Genomic DNA, 20050 nt, shown 5'->3' on the forward strand with positions numbered 1-20050 from the left:
TGACTTCCTATTGCCTCCCAGACAAAAAGCAGAATCTTTTGTTTAATATTTAAGGCCCTTCATAACCTAGCACCATCCTACTTTTCTAGTCTTCTAACATATTCTTCAATCCAGTGACACTGGACTCTTTGCTCTTCCGCAAACAAGACACTTCATCTCTAGGCTCTGGGAGTTTTTAATGACTATTCCTCATGCTTATAATGTTCTACCTCATCATTTCTGCTTCCTGGATTTCCCTGGCTTCCTTTAAGTTTCACCTGAAATTCTATCTTCTACAAAAAACCTTTCTCAAATCTTCTTAATTCCAGTGCCTTCCCTCATTAGTTATTTCCTAATTATCCAGTCTATAACTTTATTTCCTCTTTGCTGTATCAATTTTGTAACTATCATACTCATTTTTTCCTGCTGCGTTCCTTGAAGGCAAACACTATCTTTTGCTTCTTTTACTTTTCCAAGCACCTAGCACAATCTGGTTCAAAGGTGGCATTTAATAAATGTCGATGACTGATATATGACATTTACAAAGAAAGTGAAAGGTCCCTAAAACCAGTAAAATCACAGACATGGGCTGCCTACATGCTGCCTATATTTGGAGTATCACTTGAACCTTTTGTAAAGTCCCCCCATGTAGTAGCACAACAATCTCAACCAATGACCAACCACAACCAAAAAACTAATGACAACATTCTTAAATACTTACTATATTTTATGCACTGTGTTAAGTAATAGAAATATAAAGAAAAGCAAAAAGTTGACCTCTATCCTCCTTTTAGTATCACAACTATCTTGTAAATAAGGAAATTAAGGCTCAGTAAGGTTAAATGTCTTCCCAAATCTCTTGGCTAGTAAGTTTCAGAGAAAGAAGAGAGCTAGTGTTGTAGATAAAAAATTCCTCAAAATAGGTCATCCCATTTCATATTTATATTCCTGCTTTCTAGAATATCATCTTTCTCAAATCATTTCAACTAACTGTTGTTTAACACCTATTTATTCAAGACTCTGTTGAATATTGGTTCATATGAATGGACCATCATCTATTGGTTTGAACTTTCAATTAAAAAAAAGAAAAAAAATTCTAAAGGTTTAAAATTATGACACAAAGATCTTTTGAACCTCTTCAAAATATTTCATGTATATCATCAAAAGTTTAAATATGACTAGTAATAGAAACATAGGAAATGTTCAATGCCAAATATTATGCCTTGGACCCTAATGATCAGAATGCACGAGGAATCATGAACAAGTCTTTAGAACTTGCAGATTCCAAAGTCTGAACACTTGAACCCAGGAAAGATAAAAGTAGTTGTACTTTCCACTTTTCAGGAGAGATGAGGAACTATGCCCTAAGATTGTGGAAAATTACATATATGGTCAGTATATGGGTTGGTTTCACTTAATTATTTTTTCTTTGTTACAAGAAAAAAAATATTTTGTATTTTGGGTACGGTAGGGGAAGAGGCTTTTATCAGAAAAATACTCTGTCATAAAAATAAGGAACAACAATATTTTAATTGCTGTGGAGATCAATCTTCATAGGGATGTGCTGCCAAAAAAACAAACAAACAAATCACTTTAGATACGTTTTACCAGGTTGAAACTCAAATAACAGAGTTGAAAAACATCAACATTTTTAAATTTCTTTTCCATTATAATGAGTGGTTTCCAGAAGAAGAAAAAATAAGTCAATCTTATTTGATCTTCTATTTATTTGGGGATCACAAAGCCAAGGAATGTACAAAATATATTAAAATGTTTATTATTTTCGTGCAACTTTTTTTTCAACACCAATGCCACATTGGAGTGACTTCCTCCACTTCACAATAAAACTCTTACTCATAATGTTTATAGTAAAATAAAGCACATGGACACATTGATTATATTTGAATTGTTTATCTCATTCCACCCTTTAGTGCACTACCTCTCTGTTAAGAGGTGGGAGAAATGACTTTTCAGCTGATCATTAAAGTCACAATCAGACATTGCATTAATCAGAACTATGAAGGATTTGATTTTTCTTTCTTTTATTGTATCATTGTTTTTCTGTATATTTGTCTTGTGGTTCTCCTCACTTTACTTTGTATTAGTAGTTAAAAGTTGTTCCAAGTCTGAATGCTTTGTGTTGTTTCTTAAAGCTCGGTAATATTCTATAACACCCAAAAGTCACCACTTATTCAGTCATTCTTCCCACCTTAGCCCCTCATTTGCCACATCAAAAAATAATGCTCTAATAATATACTGCATATATTATATATATTATATTATATATATGTATGTATAAGTATATATATATATATATATAAGTATATATATTCTCTCCATTTTTGACAGTATTTGAGTTACAATAGCTATATTGCTGATCAAAGGATATTTCAAGTTAGACACTCCTTTTTAGTATAATTGATTTTTTTTCTAGTTATCTTCAAAGCAACCTCCTTCAAAGCAGGAGTTCTTAAGCTGTGGTCCAGGAGAATTTGTGTATATATACATGTATGCAGGCATTATGGTAGTATATGTTCATTTTAAAACATTACTTTGAAATGCAGTCCATAATCTTCACTATAATGCCAAAGAGGGCTGTGATACACAAAAGTTTAAGAAATTCTACTTCAGTGAGTTAGAGCACTAAGAGGTAAATTTATTTGCCCAAGACTACATATGTATATATAATAGATATTAAAACACCCAAATCTGTGATGACACTCTGTTGTCTTATACTGCCTCTTCAAATTTCAGTCAGCTTCCTGTATTCCTGTCAAACTTTTATTAGATCTACTTGCTACAAAGATTTTTCTTCCAATAAATACAACAAACTTTCTTTCATTAAAGCTAACCAAATCATGGCATATGACCAGGCCTATGACCAGTTAGGTAAATCTCTTCTCACTAGCCTAACATTCATTTTAGAGTTTGGATAACAATAGGATACCTGAACATGTTTTGCATGAAAATTTAGTGTGAAAAGCATCAAAAAGTATTACAGATATTGTTTTGATATACTGAAGAGTGAACTGAAATAGTTCATAACTCAAGGAATTTCTAAATTTCACAAAATCTGCCAAAAAATGCAACCTTTAATCTTCAATTTATCTAGAAATTAATTCTTCAAAATAGGGTGGGCTATTTTGAACAAAAAAGTCATGCAAATGAACTGGAGGAATTCCATGTGAACTGGAATGACTTCCAGGAATTGATTCAGAGTGAAAGGAGCAGAACCAGAAGAACTTTATACACAGAGATGGACATACTGTGACACAATCGAATATAATAGACTTCTCTTCTAGCAGTAATGCAATGATCCAGGAAAATTCTGATGGACTTATGAGAACGAATGCTATCCACATCTAGAGAAAGAACTGTGGGAACGATGGGGATATGATTGGGGATATAGAGTCTAAATGATCACCCTAATGCAAATATTAATAATATGAAAATAGGTCTTGATCAATGACACATGTAAAACCCAGTGAAAGTGCTCGTTGTCTATGGGAGGGGGAAAGGAGGAGGTGAGGGAAAAGACATGATTCATGTAATCATGGAAAAATATTCTAAATTAGTTAATTAATTAAATAACCCCCAAAAATTCATGCAACTATTTTTTTCAGGCAAAAAAGTAGGAGAGCCCTAATTTAATTGATTTAAATTGAATGACGATTTATTTGGTGTCCAGTCAAGCTCCTGTGCTAAGTATAGAAAGAAACAAATTTAAATTGTGATTGTTCCAAGGAATCTACTTTCTCATAAGGAGAATTAACAGGTACAAAATAAAATATTTGAAAAGTAAATACAAAGTATTTGGGGGAGGGGAGGGAAGAGAGAGAGAATATACTATCTTAAGGAGATGTCACCTGAGCTGAGCTACAATGATGGAATTGAGAAGAGAGCAGGTTTCAGACATGAAGTCGGTAGTCTGAACAGACACAGAGATAGAAGTATCAGTGTAAATGAAGAAATAGTTTGACTACAGATTATGTATGACAAGTAGAGAAGTCTGCATTTTGTCCTGGAGTCAATAACTTCTTTGAAGAGATGACATGACTAGATAGTTCCTTTAATAATGTCAGTTCAGGAGCTAGATGGGGGATATTTTGGAAAGAAAAAAACTGAATGCAGGGAAACCAGTTGGAAAGTCTACTGTGACAGCAGAAAGAGCACTGGAAAAGAAAGAAAAAAGAGCAAGAAAGAGAGGGTGGAAAAGAGAAAGAATTGACTTTAGAGTAAGAGGATGGATTCAAATTCTACCTCTAATTCTTAATGCCTGGGTGCCCTTTGGTAAATCATTTAACCAACTCAGACTTCATTTTTCTCATCTGTATGATGAAACTAGTTGTCCTTTGTAGTCCTTTCCACCTCTAGATCTATAATCCTATGATGCCCAAGAGAAGATTAATGGAATATTACCAGTGAGGGAGATGTTAAGGGTCTAAAGTTGGATGATTATCATCTAGGTGGAGAGAAGGGGGTAGAAGGGAGAAATATTCTGAAGGCAGAATCAATTTAATACCTTTCAATCAACTGGATATGCAGAAAGAGGAAAAGAAAAGATTATGATTAACATGAAAATCTGGAAGGACTTCTGGGTCACACAGGCAAAAGATGGCAGTCTATCTAGACTTTTTTTTACCTGATCTCATTACCTCTCAAATCTCTCCAAGAGAGAGATTATGCAACAAAGATAGATCAGCTTCAACTGTATCTGTGGTATGGGACATCTAGAATAAAAAAGATTTATTTTTAAAATGGGAACCGATGATCATTGAGCCTGAGCTTACTCAGCATCCTTTCCCCTAGCTCCCAAAAATACCAGAAATGAGGTAGCTCAAGCAGATCCAAGGATACAACAAAAGCTTACAACAAAACACACCCTTGTACCTCCTTCTCCCTTCTCTCTTTCTGATGTCCTAGAAATCCCAACTCCAGGGTGAGCAACTTTGCTCATGCCTCAACAGTCAGGTTAGTCACATTCCTTCATGAGCAGAAACCTATCTCTGGCTACAACCCAGAAGTATCAGAACTTCAAAACTTTCAACTGCTTGTTCTTGGAAAAACAGGCTCTGAACTGCTGGTATAAGTAATCTCTGAAAAATAAAATTTATAAACCACCAGTGAATGTTACTAGAAAGAAGAAAGCAGAAAAATAAGTCAATAAAATTGCAAATATGCAATGTTAAATCACTGCAAAACTAGAAGAAATAAAAAGAATAATCAGCATATATATTATGTACAGATATATGCTAACAAAACTGAGAACACAATAGAAATAGAAGAATGATTTTTAAAAAACATAAAGTACTCAAACTACCAAAAATATACAAATCTTAAATAACCCTCTCTAAGAAATGGAAATAGATCTAGCTGTACAGGAGCTATCAAAAGGGAAGAAAAAAAAATATATATATATATATATTCCTATATATGATGGACTCAAAGGAAAATTCTATCAAACTTTTAAAGACTAGTTAGTGAAAATACTTCACAAATTATTTTTTTAAACCCTTGTACTTCGGTGTATTGTCTCATAGGTGGAAGAGTGGTAAGGGTGGGCAATGGGGGTCAAGTGACTTGCCCATGGTCACACAGCTGGGAAGTGGCTGAGGCTGGGTTTGAACCTAGGACCTCCTGTCTCTAGGCCTGACTCTCACTCCACTGAGCTACCCAGCTGCCCCACACTAATTATTTTTTAAAATTCAAAAATAACTCTACCAATATCCTTTTATGAGAAAGATATAGACATAATATCTAAATCAAGTAAACTTAAAACAGAAAGTAAACTGATATAGAATCATTAATAAGCATTGATTCAATATATTTTGAATTTTATTATACTATAGCAATTTATTCAAGAAATCATGCATTATGTTTAAGTAGGATTAATACTGAGGTGGTAAGGGTTATATTAAAAACCAAAATGTTTAACACCATATGATTGTCTCAATAAATGTTAAAAAAAAGCCTTTGACAAAGTACAATACTCCTTTATGCTCAAAACTCTGCAAAGTGTAGGCACAGAGGAAGCTTTTTTTTTTTTTAAATGAAAAGGTTCTATCTAAAAGCAAGCACAAGAATCATATGCAATGGTGAAGCACTAGAACCTTTTCCAATAAATTTGAGAAAGAAGCAAATATATTCACTCTCCCTACTATAATTTTATGTGGTTCTAAGAATGCTAAAAATGAAAATAAGTCAAGACAAGGGAATTAAAATTAATTAAATTATGATGACTTACTTAGAAAACCTTAGAGTTTCATCAAAGTTACTGAGACAATTAATAGTTCCAAGAAAGTTGTAGGGTTCCAAATAAATTCTTATAATTTAAAAGCATTTTTCTAGGGAATTTTGTCAGATTTATAAAAATAAGTGCCATCCCCTAACTGATTAATTGGTAAAAGATAAGAACAGTTTTCAGATGAAGAAATCATAGACTATTTCAATGAACCAATCTTTTGGTTCATTCAATTCAACCAATTTTCCTCTCTAAAAATACAACAAATGTAAGTTGGGCTAGGGGGAAGGATCATGAGGTATTCTAGTAACATCAAAAATAGAAAATATCAATAGAAACTTATTTTTAGGAAGGGATGGAAAAATAAAGGAAAAAAGACTGTTGTTTTGAAGATGATGAAGTTGAGATACATTTAGGACACTCCAATTGAATTGTCTAGCAGTATATTGGATAAAGACTCTAGATCTCAAGAAATAGGTAAAAGCTGAATTTATAGATTTGTGGAACATTTTAATAGAGATAAAAATGGAAACCATGGTAGCTGATGAGATTACTGAAGATAGAGTAAAGAGAGGTAAAAAGGTAATAGGTAATTGTGAGATAAAAGCACTAAGGGAAAGATAAAGACCTACATCATAATTAAAGTCACTCATCTAAAAACAACCTTTTTTGTCAAATTATAAATTATTCTATTATGTGGAAATAAAATGACATTGTTTTAATTCTGCCCTTTTTATATACTATATGCAAACTATAATTTATATTTGCATGTAGGCATATTCTTACATATGGAAATTTCAAGTCTGGAAACTCTCTCAAGTAACATGGTTTGTTAATTCTTCTCCACCTTACAGACTTAATGAGTTGATCTAAGAGGTCTGGAGCCATGTATTAAATCAAAATCGTGTTGTCTTTCTCATCTCATTGCCAGCTCTCTATCCATTACATGTATGCCTATATACATACACATATATACACATGCCTATATTTGTGTGTGTACATAGAAATATATATGTACATTTTGTTTTTCTCATCCAAATAAAAATATTCTATTTTCATATTCCCTTGACACAATTCCTAGTGGATAATAAAAAGACATAATCTCCACTTATTCATCATCTGGTAGGAAAGATAAAGAAATGTATGCACATAACTATATACCATGCAGATTAAATGAATGGATAATTAATTTTTCCAGGTAGTATCTTCTAGAAAGTTACAAATGTGTGCTGAAAAGGTTTTTGTTATTTTTCTCTATATCTACTCCAAGAATTTCTTTCAAGTTGGGTCAGAACTATAATTCCATTTCCCATAAAAGAATCCAAATAACAATGAAGCTGGGTGCAGTCCCTACTCCGTATTCAATAACGAAGAGTTATTTTCAGCTCTCTAAGCTAACATTGATCTTGGCTTCCCCTAATGGGATGTAAGCCCCTTGAGTACCGGTCCAAATTCTTAGGTCCTAGCAAATGCCTGGTGCAGAGGGTGCACTTACTATGCTTTTTTAAAACTAAACTGAAATAGGATCATAGTGTCAGATTTAAAGAAGGAAAGGACCTAAACCTAAAAGGTCCAGCTAGAACAACCACATCAGCAGAATAGTTCATAGAAACATACAAGGAAGTGGCCTCAGAAGACATCTAATCTAACTGCTCATTGAACAAATTGGGGAATGGAGGTCTTAAGAAAGAAAATGACCTTTCCAAATTAACACAAGTAATAAGTAGAAGGGCCAGTTTTAAACTCAGGTCCTCTGACTCCGAATCCACAATGTTCAAAGATCATATGTAGAGTTTTTTGTCTGAGACATATTTGGAATCCAGTTGTCCCTGATTCTATGTTCCATGCCCATCCATTTAATGACTTCTCTGTTGCATACAAAACAACGTGCTAGGTACAGTAGATAGAATGTCAGAGCTTTTATAATAATCAGGCTACAGGTACAAGAGGAAATACCCTTTCGGTTGATTTTTTAATACTAGTGAGATGTTTTAACAAGAAATTTACATTTATCTGTCTCCACTGTGATTAATCTTACAATTTTTAATCTTACAGCCATATGTTTGAAGCAGCTTTAACCAGTTCACAAGAGACAATAGCTAAACTTTCCAAACAATAATTTACATTTCAGAAAACAGTTATTGCTACAAATTAGAGCTTACTCTATTGATTTGTTGATTTTTTAGTCTTAGGAAAGTGTTACTAATGCAGATTAAATTTAAAAGTATATGTACATTTTTTTTCTGGAGAGTTTGATTGTTTAACCCATTATATTTCTCCATAAATTTTGCTCATTTTCAACAAGGAATGAAATCATCACTATACTGCACAATTAATGACTCTAAACTATTAATAATAATTGGCATTTATGTAGCATTTTAAAGTTTGCAATGTACTTTGCATCCATTCTCATTTATGTCTTGCAACATATCTGACCATATATCTGCAAATATCCTCCTATGTAAATAACCCACAGAGGGAAAGATATTCCTAACTTTGGCCTTATTCCCACTGTGCTCTAACTGTGTCAACCAGCCCAGGGGTCAATTGAATTATATACATAAGAGAGTATACTAAAGCTAGAGGGGGAAAAATTAATTAATTACTAATAGCACAGAAGCATTCTGGGGGATTAGTTCCTTTTGGAATGGTCACAAATTTTAGCTTTTGACCCCTGCTTACTTGGATTTAATTGGTTAATAAGTTGGATAATAGTAGGGAAGGATCCTGATTGGAGACCTCAGGGTAGCTTGGAGAGTTAGCTTTAAGGATTTCTGTTATTGGCCTGGATAATTTAAATTGACTCTCAATGATAATTGTATTTCCACAATGTTTCTGTTTCATAGAGGGTCATAGGAAAATGACAATGCTATTAGTTAAAACAAGTGACCTCTATCATTATTAACAAATATTTGTTGTGTCAAGGATGTGCAGAACCCAAGTCTTGCGGGGAGAGAAGGTGCATAGACATACAATACATGCATAGGTATCTATAATAAACAATCATACCCAAGTGTATAAGTCACATGAAAGGAACCATGTGAGCTGGAGAAAAGTCTATGGTTGAGAAAGATTCCTAAAGGGAAAGGCTTTGGAATTGGATTTTAAAGTTTATATAGAAACCAAGTTTAGGCGAGTCATTGTTACTACATAAATTCAATATTCCAGTTGGAAAGGTGAAGTGAAAAAATAAAGAAAAGGAAAGAAATACTTCACATCTTAGTTTTAGGAAACGAAACTGACAAAATATAGGAAGTGGGAAAAATTTAAACAGTTTTAAAAGGGTATAATCCACAAAGACCCTGGAGCTGTTCTGATATCTTATTTGAAACCCAAGCCAAATGGGGACTCAAGATCAGAAACATCAATGATTTAAAAAAAACTCTTTGTGGCTAATTTTTAGAATCAAGGGGTTTCTTTAGGGGGAGAAAATATGAAAAAATGTGGAACCCAGGTGAGAAAAGGGAAATTCACAAAGTATAACTTTATAGAGACAAAAAATACTTTGAAAATCACTTTATATACATAAAAGGGAAGAAACCAACTCAAGAATCAGAACTTGATGATTTGAGGGCCAAGTGTAGGCTCAGATATAGGAAAGATATGTATGGTTTATGAATTAAAGCAAATTTTTATCTTGGCCTTTATCAAGAAGGAAGATTTCCACTTATAAATTGTTCCTGGAATGGGTAGAGTAGAGATAAGGTATTAAATATTGTTTATTTGTAACCTACACCATGTGTGTAGCATTATTCAAGTTGATTAACCTCTCTGGACTTCAGTTTCCTCATCTGCAAAATAAAGATGGTAGGCTGCATGACCTTCAAGATTCAAGCTTAAAATTTAATTTCTTATTATCCTATCAAATACCTAAAATGTTTAAACCAGATTAGTGAAAATAAATATAGTCATATATCTGAAAGCAGATAGCACCTATATGAGCAGTTTTGAAGAAATTAGAGGATAAAATTGGGGAATATGGTTGTTGGGCACCAGTGGGGAAGATTCACTGGACAGAGAAGATAGGAAAGTAGAGTTAGAGAAATAAATGTCTTATGGTGATGAACTAAGACAGAGAGCCTGCAACGTACAGAGAATTGGACATACACATCAAATGATTCATAGAACAACCTAAGAATGACAAATGAAATTAATACAAAATGCTTTGAGAAAGATGAGAAGAAAATGGTCATTTTTAGGTAAGGACTTTGTGATGATAATTAGTAAAATATATTTTTTGTATTTTCAAAGCCTATTCAACATAATTATTAGTTGGATGACAAAAACATTACCATTCCATTCTATAGCTTGGGACAAGAGAAACAATAATACAGTACCAGCTATGTGCTGGGAAAGACTTATAAATGTTGTTTTTATTTTCATAACAACCTGCTAGGGAAGGTGCTATAATTATCTTCTTTTTGCACTTGATAGTAAGTAAAAAGAGGTGAAGTGTCTTGTCCAGGATCACAAAACTCTTAAGTATATGAGGTCTTCCTGTCATTTTGCCTAGTGTTCTGCTCATTTCCCTAGACGATGAAAATGAGTCAATGAGAGGTGAACTGATGGACACTTAAGTTGTACAACTATTATCTGAAAGTGATTAAATTCGAACTCATGTCATCTATGTCCTGACCTGGTATTCCCCCACTACATCGTTATACTTAATCTAAAAGTTGTAGGAAGAGAAGGTTTCAGTGGGTAAAGAGAGTTTAAGAATGCAAGATAGTATAAGTCAAGTTATAACAAAGTAAAATTGCACAACTACTGTTTAGCATGAGAACTACGTACAGTTCCAAATTAACTGAGATACACAGTATATGAAGTATTTCTTCCATCATTCCCATTGTGCCTGATTCTTTGTGACCCCACTTGAGGTTTTCTTGGCAAAGATACTGCACTGTTTTGCTATTTCCCTCCTAGCTCATCTTATAGATCAGAAAACTAAAGCAAACAGGGTTCAGCAACTTGTCCTGGGTCACACAACTAGTGTCTGAGACCAGACTTGAACTCAGATATTGCTGACTTCAGGTCTGGCATTTTATTGACTCTGCCATCTTGCTGCCCCAAATATGATCTATTTAGTGTAAAATAAGAATGGCAAAGTAAGTTTGGGCTAGAGAGACCTTGAATGCCTGGAACATTAATTTATACTTTACTTAGTAAGCAATGAAAAATTCTTAGGAGAGAAATGATGAGATCAGAGCAGTAATTTAGATTACTTTGGCAACTTTATGAATGGGAGAGTAAAAGACTATAGGAAAGAAGTTCATTTAAGAGATTGCTTTAGTAGTAAAGTTATCACACACACACACACATATATATATATATATATGTATAATGTATATCACATATACATACCCGACCAGCTTGCAGATGTTATGGAAAATTAGGGACAGATATGAAAGAAATCAAGCCAACTGAATTAATAGGATTTGCCAAGGATCAGAAAAGAGACAAAGATTCTAGAATGGATTAACCCACAATCTGGTCTAGTAGAGCTATGTAGTGTCCTGAATCTATTTTTCCCCTTTAAATTGGGGGAAGGAGGGAGAAAACAGTTAATTACAGAACATTTGATATGAATACAGAATATATGATATAATAAAGCAATGCTTTATTTCCTTTTAATTATATATAATTTTCCCTATGAACATTAACATTCAGGCTTTAATTAAACGTGATTTGTACAAATTGAGGTCAGGTTCCATTTAGATTGCGAGCAGTATTAATCACAGGGCAAAAAGGTTCCCAACACTTAAAATATGGTTACTTTAGTCCAGTGTACAAATCCTCCTCTTTAATTTGCGTATCTTTCTCCAACTTTGCATTTTTCCAGAAGTACCACATTTAGAAATGGTTTGCTGATGTACCCAATTCAAAATAATTGCAAGGTTTTTAAGAATGATGTATGCACTCAAGCATGGCTCAAATATTGAACAAAATGGTATGGTTTTTAATATAGTCACCACAAAGGTAAACAATAAAATGGTGATATTTCTTTGAAATTAGATAGAGAGTACTTTCCTTTTTAAAAAGAACCAGTAGAGAATGCAAATGTAAAGGATTAAAAAAAAAAAGAGTAATGTGTCTCCTGAGCTGAGAAAGGCAATAAACTTTCTTCACCTTGACAAACAAGATCCTAGTTTATCCACTGATAAAGGTGTTAATTGCTCTTCTTTAGAATCTGATACCCTTAATTATAATTTGCTCTGGTGTTGGTAATAGCTCTGGACTGCTAAAAAAAAATAACCATGAGGTTTAAAGGTTGATTTATCTCAATGATTAGAGTTTCTTTCAAATGTTCTTTTAATAGTGTTTATTGTGTAAAGAATTGAAAGATTTAATGAAGCAAAGAGCAATCCTTGCATTTCATTAATACTCCATAAAATATCCCTTGATTGTGATCTCATTGCTGACTACGAAAGCTTCCTTGTGCTGTCAACTTTGAAAGGGAGCAAAATCTGGCTTTGCTTTTTGTTCACTACAGATTTCATCTTGAATGTGAGATAATACATAGTTCCTTCTATTTATCTGAAAATTTCAATGCATTTGATACATCTTTGACTCAATTTTCCCCATGTCTGCTTGTCTAATTCTGTGTGACTATAGTGGAAATAGTGAATTTGTCAGACTGGGCACATTAAACAGCAAGATAGGATACAATTATTGTTTTACAGATGGGAATAAAATGGAGGTTAAATGGCTGATTCATGGTCATATTAATGGAATAGAATTAACTGTACACAATCTTTACTAGTGTATTTTCCTGTTATATATTATTCTCATCTTTTTAGTGGAAAATTAATAAATGCTATCTCCACTTAATATTCCCCACCTCCTCTCCCCCTCCTCTTTTTTGATTCAAAATATCTATGATAACTGCCAGCAGGAGCTCACTGAGGTCCTTAAGAACAATAGTCAGTTTCATAGCTAGAGGCAGCGCTTAGCCCTTAGGGAATAATTTGAATAAAATGAAATATTCTTTCTCATTGCAGGATGGAACAAGGACTAAATTACAGAAGCAATTTACCACTGGCTTGAAATGAGAGAGGGAAAGGAGTTCTTATTCTTGCCCATAACTACCCTTCTTATATTTTACCCTTTTCCTCTCTGTTTTGTAACTAACCAATCCCTTAATTTGAAACTTGAAAGGAAAGGAAATATTTCATTAATTTTGAAACCACAGTCTGTCTGTCACAGACCATATTAGCATGTGGAATCATAACTGACATTTACATAATAGTTTAAGGTTTTCAAAGTGCTTTACATACATTATTTCATTTGATCTTTACAAATCCCTTTGAGGTATACATTATTATTATATGCCATTTTGCAGATGAGGAGGCTCAAAGGATAAATGTTTTGCCTAGAGTTATACTGCTATAGTAAGTTACTGAAGGTGAATTTAAACTCAGGGTCTACCTGAGACAGTACACTACCCACTGTGTCACCTGGATGCTTCTATACTTTCCTCTGCACATCCTACTCATCCTGTACATCATTGTTCCTTTAGTATGCTATTCATATTTGCACCTTTAAATTGTTACTCATACAAACTCTTGCCTAGAATACTCTGTCTTCTTTTTCACTGTTGTAAGATCTAGTATTCCTATAAGGATCAATTCATATTTCATCTCTTTCTGAGATAAATTGTAAACCCTTAGAGATGGCATTGTGTCTTATACTTCTTTGCACCCTCTTATACTTCTTACCATGGTAGCATACTCCCAAACCCTCAAATATTTGTTGGTGATAATGTGAGACTTACAGACCTTTGATCTGGAAGAGAGTGCAAATGCAGGCACCTACAAATCTAAAAAAGAAAATAAAGATCTTTAGTTTGGAGAAAAGGAAACTTAGAAAGCAAAGAAGGACTGCCTTCAGAAAATCCAGTTTCCCTCATTAGACTTATGAAGGAATTAAGGAAGAGGTGAAGTGACTTGTACATAGATCACTTAGCTAAGTAAGGTTAGAGACAAAATTTGAACCCCAATCTTAATGACTGGGTCCAATCCTCTATGCACTAGGCTACAGTCTTCTCTCACTTGCTCTACTTGGCCACAGAGGGAGAGAAATAAGAGCATTTGGTGGGAAGGTAACTTTCATCTCGAAATAAGAAAAACCTGCTCATTCTCAAGAGGTGGAAAACACTGTCTCATGAATTACTGCATTTCCTATATGGAAGTCTTATCACATTAAGAGGGAGATATTTATGATTGCAATGTGTCTGTCATAGAGACAGGTGCACCTTATGCAATTGACTTGACTTTAAACAGTGTCTTACATTTGTCAGACACCTAAGGAAATAGTTGTTAAAATGGATCAATTTTATCTGTTGCTTACTGCCTATTTATTTTGGTCTTCATTTTACCTCAGTTTTCTCATTTGGAAAATGAAAAAATTGGATAAGATGAATTCTAAAGCTTCCATCTAGCTCAAATTCTATGGTCCTATGAATTATAAATAGGGTCAATGAGGGGGAAAGAGGGGAATATGATGTTTTAATATTGCCATCATTGACTAGAGAAGAAAGTTTGAAGGAAAAAAAAGATATAAAAGGCATGAAATGTATCTATTCAACTGTAAAACTTGGAGCCTGTATCCTCTAAACTGGCCTTCCTTCTGAAATGAAATTTAGAGTGCAATAGTTTGAAAAATTAAGTCAACAAGTGTGTGCAAAATGCATCCTAAGCACCAAGAAAAACAAAAACAGTCTCTTCCCTCAAGGAGCACCCAGTCTAATGAAGATGATAATATGATAGGACTGTCGACTTGGAATCTAGAGACCCCAAATTTGTGGCCTAGTGAGATCTGATGAACCCCAAGTTTTATGAATAGCTTGTAGGTTGGAGACCCCCAAACCTTGTGCTTGTTCCCTGGTCCCTTGAGAATCCACCCTGAAGGGAATCTCAGGCTACTAGTTGTAGACATAATAATGGACCCTAGGGTAAATGCTAAATAAATACCCTTTTGTCTTAGGTAGTCTTCCCAATGTATCAGAGACCCTTTCTCAGGAAGACACACCTGGGCAGGGACCATCCTTTAGTGTCCATTGTAAGTAGCCCTTTCGATAGCTCAGCCCATTGAGGTAGAGTGGAGTAGAGGAGTTGTAGGGGTGGCACTCCCAGGGGGTCAGGGACCAGAGCAAGCAGTGTTCAATCCTCAACTCTGCATAAGGCACGTGGCGCACAGCTCTGAGTGGAGGCCTAATCAGCTCTGTTCCCCCTTTTCCTTAATTAAAGAGTGGCTTTTATGACTATTTAATAGTTCTGTGTTTTTTCAAAGTTAACAGGACCATGGACCAAAATATATTCAGGATATATAAAAAGTCAGAAAGAATTATTTAGTGTTAAGAGAACCTGAGAAAGGCATGGAATACTTCCTATTGATATACCTCTAACTTTTAAGTCTGAAATTTTGCTCCATGTAAGTCACCATCTTCCAAGTATTTTTGCTGTGTTTCTCTGCCTTTCTCCTCTAGCCACCTCCCTGGTGTCCGTGTTCAACTCCTTGAGTCTGGTGCCAGTAAGGCCTTCTCTCTGGGCTGGTGTGTTTGCTGGTCCAGAGATTTCAGGGGCTTCTGGAGACTTTGCACAGCCCATGGGGGAGGAGTCCTGGGATTCCCCTTCAATACCCTCAGACCCAATAATTCAAGAATGTAAGCCTTTTTCTTGGCTTACTTCTTGAGCTGTTCAGCAGTAGGGTCCCCCTGCTCTATCCTGTTGTTAGATTTGGTCCTCTTTCATCTCGAAGAAATTTGTTTTCTATCTTGGTATGGAAAAGGTACAGAGGTCTTAACATTTGCTCCATCTAAGCTTCCATCTTCCCAGAATTCTTACCACTAAATTTAGAAAATAAAGAACCTAATTTATAAATCATGGTTACTTATTACTTGATATCAGCTTCTTACATGTCTGTGTTAGAAAAAAGGAAAAATATATTATGATATTATGATACATTTCAGAGTAGCTCTAGAATGTCATACTTTGTATGTGTTTGTGTATGTGTGTGTAATTCGTATTAACATTATCACCTACTTTTATTACCTTAATCTATTGTGGATAGTATCAGTCCATCATTTTACTCCCTCATGACTCATGGAGCCTTAAAAGGAGCATCCTTTTAGATTAAATACATAATCATCTCAACCCCCCCCATCATTTATATATTAGTCTTAGAAAGATAGGAAATATCAGTACAATCTAGCTAAAGCAGTGATATCTGGTTGGAAGTGGGAAGCAAGATTGGATAATTGTCTATTTTCTCTTCATTTGGGTTTTAAGATGAAAAGGTTATTTTTTAGATGTAGATACTAGGTCATTGGAAGAGATTTCTACATCATTAAATTTAATTTTTGAACTAACATGTTTCTTTTTAAGTACATATAAAATGAGTTCAAATATAGTTTTAATAATTATGAAGCCAACAATAAGTGTATTTGGTTGCTTATTCAGCTTTCCTATCAAAATCTTCCCTCAATATGGCATAGTTTTCTCCATACTTTCCTCAACTTTTTCGATATTAGACATATATTGAATACTCAAAGGATAATTGAGGAAACTATACTTGTCTGGGTTAGTGAAAGATAAATTTTTGTTGTTCAGTCATTTTTAGTCATGTCTGACATTTTGCATTTTGCAATACCATTTGGGATTTTTCTTTCTCCAGGTCATTTTACTGATGACAAAACAGGCAAAAATAGTTAAGCTACTTGCTTAGGTCATATAGCTTGTCTGCAACCAAATTTGAAATTAGAAAAATAAATTTTCCTGCCTCCAGACCTAGCACTATATCTTCTGTGCCAACTAGCTGCCCTTTGGAAGATCAGTTTTGTATGTTTTATATGCTAAGACTATCACTTTCTCTTAATTTTTGTGTTGTTGACATATTTGTACATAAAAAAATAAGGTTCCTAAACTTTAGAAGGCTTATAATAGAATGAATATAATAGAATTCTTTCTACATTTATTATGCTTAGGAAATAACTGGTTTTAGTTTTTAACTCCAATTTGCTTCTCAGTTCATTCATCAAAGGAGAACTATTAAGAAACAAACAGCTCTGTCAGTCAGAATTTTAATAAATTAAGATGAAATGATGCAGTCTTAGTTGGCAGCTTTTGCTGCAGGGTAAATTTCTACATGTTGGAAGTAATGTTAATTTATCCCATGATTAGGATTAATTTGTCTTATTTAATTTTATGGGTAAATTGAACATTTCTAAAATATTTGTGTTTATTTTAGAAATCCAACCATTGTATATGACCTACTCTTTCCTAGAAATACTGATTGATAATATATGTGTTTGACTGACTTTTTTCATCTTTTTAGTTTCTTAAAGGAGAAAAATACATCACGCAGCAAAAAAAAATATTTTGGGACTAATAGAAATCATATGGGTATTTAAATAATGTATAATCTACAGTTCTTAAAAGAGACTTACGTTTTTCTGTAATCCACATTTTCCCCTCTGTGAATTAATTTCTTCTACTCTATTTTTTTATTAGATATAAATGAATGTGAATCAGAGCCCTGTAAGAATGGAGGGATCTGTACTGATCTTGTTGCCAACTATTCTTGTGAGTGCCCTGGTGAATTTATGGGAAGAAATTGCCAGTACAGTAAGTATCACACATATACTTTTCAATCATGTCTGCTCCATGTATGATAGAAAAAATGCTAAGTTTTATGTAGAATACTGAGAGAAAACAAAAGAAAAAAGGTTAATTAGGATGATGTTTATGTTTGCTTCTAGAGAATATTCAATGATGTGAATTTCAATATTTCAAATTATGTTTACATTACTAATGCGCATACTTTTTCAGCCATATTTCACTTAATGAACTCATGATGCCCTTTATTTCTTGCCCTCTATTCTATCCTCCCCTTTCTCTAGTTTGCAAGTTAGAAAAAAAGAAAAATCCTAGAAGCATTTCTTCAGATTATGATAAACTGACACTTAGTGAGAGGTAGAATGGGGAGGCAAAAGGATAAAATAAACATTGACTTTGGAGTCAAACTGTTTAAATCCTGGCTCTGCCTCATTACTTCTGAGAACTTGGCCAACTTGTTTCATCTCCATGGGCTTCATTTCCCTAATCCATAAAATGAGATTAATTTAGATGACTTCTATAGCCTTCCATAGTAAAAAGCCCACTGACAAGAATTCAAAAGGCTAATGGTCTCCATATTTTGGTCTGCTATTACTAGCTACAAGACTTTAAATATATGACTTAAGGTTTATGAAGCCTAGAAAATTTATATTGGGTTAGATCTTGAGCAGAAGACCTGTGTGAAAAACCTTGCTTTTTTGACTGAACTTTACTTCACTAGACCTTAGTTTCCTCTTTCGTAAAATGACCTCTGAAGTAATTTCCAACTTGAAATGTATGTTATTGTACTGTCTACCTCACAGGTTGTTATAAAAAAATCAAATGACATCACTCCATAATTTGTCAAGGATTTGCTATATAAAATTTATAGATATTGAATTTTAGAATGTAATTAATCCACCTAGTTTTGAAGAAATTTATTTTTAAAATGTACTACTTAAAATACAAGGTGAAATGAGATAGGAGGGAAATAGGAAATACCTAGTGAGAAAACAGTAGAGAATAAACAGAATTTTGCTCTCTTTGTCGCTATCTTCCCCTCACCCCCTGCCCCTGCTTCTGCTTCTCTCTCCCTCATTGGGGAAGGAAAGGAAAATGAAAGGAATGGAAGGCCAGGGTCTGGAGTGTTATAAAGAGAGATGAAAGAAGTTTGTGGTAGGAGATGCTGGAGATGTAGAGCTAGCAGGGAAGGAGAATGAGAAGAAAGAAATGAAAAGGATTATTTAATGTCCCAATTTTGCCACATGCCCTCCAAGATACATTACTCTCCCCTGCTATCATTTTAGCCAATCTGCTAGGTGTGAGATGGCACCTCAGAGTTGTTTTGATTTGCATTTCTCTAATTATTAGAGATTTAGAACACTTTTCTCATGTGCTTATTGATACTTTTGATTTCTTAATCTGAAAATTGCCTATTCATGTCCCTTGCCCATTTATCAATTGGGGAATGGCTTGATTTTTTATACAATTGATTTACTCCTTCTATATTTGAGTAATTAGACCTCTGTCAGAGTATTTTTTTGTTATAAAGATTTTTTTCCCAGTTTGTTGTTTCCCTTCTGATTTTGGTTGCATTGTTTTTGTTGGTACAAAAACTTTTTAATTTAATATAATCAAAACCATTTAATTTACATTTTGTAATTTTCTCTAACTGTTGCTTGGTTTTAAAATCTTTCCTTTCCCAGAGATCTGACAAGTATACTATTCTGTATTCACCTAATTTACTTACAGTTTCCTTCTTTATATTCAAGTCTTTCACCCATTCTGAATTGATCTTGGTGTAGGGTGTGAGATGTTGATCTAAACCTAATCTCTCCCATATTGTTTTGGGATATTAATGCACTACTGGTGGAGTTGTGAACTGATCCAACCATTCTGGATGGCAATTTGGAATTAAGCCCAAAGAACGATAAAAGAATGTCTGCCCTTTGATCCAGCCATACCATTGCTGGCATTGTACCCCAAAGAGATCATAGATAAACAGACTTGCACAAAAATATATTTATAGCTGCGCTCTTTGTGTTGGCAAAAAAACTGGAAAGCAAGGGTATGCCCTTCATTTGGGGAATGGCTGAACAAATTGTGGTATATGTTGGTGATGGAATACTATTGTGCTCAAAGGAATAATAAACTGGAGGAATTCCATGTGGACTGGAAAGACCTCCAAGAATTGATGCAGAGTGAAAGGAGCAGAGCCAGAAGAACATTGTACACAGAG

The 20050-nt window shown here is 34.0% G+C and overlaps 1 protein-coding gene across 1 annotated transcript in view; it reads left to right on the top strand.

Moving 5' to 3' along the window:
• Window positions 1–20050, top strand: part of EDIL3 (EGF like repeats and discoidin domains 3) — a 516255-nt gene that overhangs the window by 218542 nt on the left and 277663 nt on the right. The window contains exon 5 of the mRNA XM_044680592.1: window positions 17728–17841. Coding sequence (XP_044536527.1) covers window positions 17728–17841 — 114 coding nt within the window. The remainder of the gene's footprint in view (window positions 1–17727; window positions 17842–20050) is intronic.

The sequence above is a fragment of the Gracilinanus agilis genome, chromosome 1 (genome assembly GCF_016433145.1).
Source record: "Gracilinanus agilis isolate LMUSP501 chromosome 1, AgileGrace, whole genome shotgun sequence".
Taxonomy (NCBI): Eukaryota; Metazoa; Chordata; class Mammalia; order Didelphimorphia; family Didelphidae; genus Gracilinanus; species Gracilinanus agilis.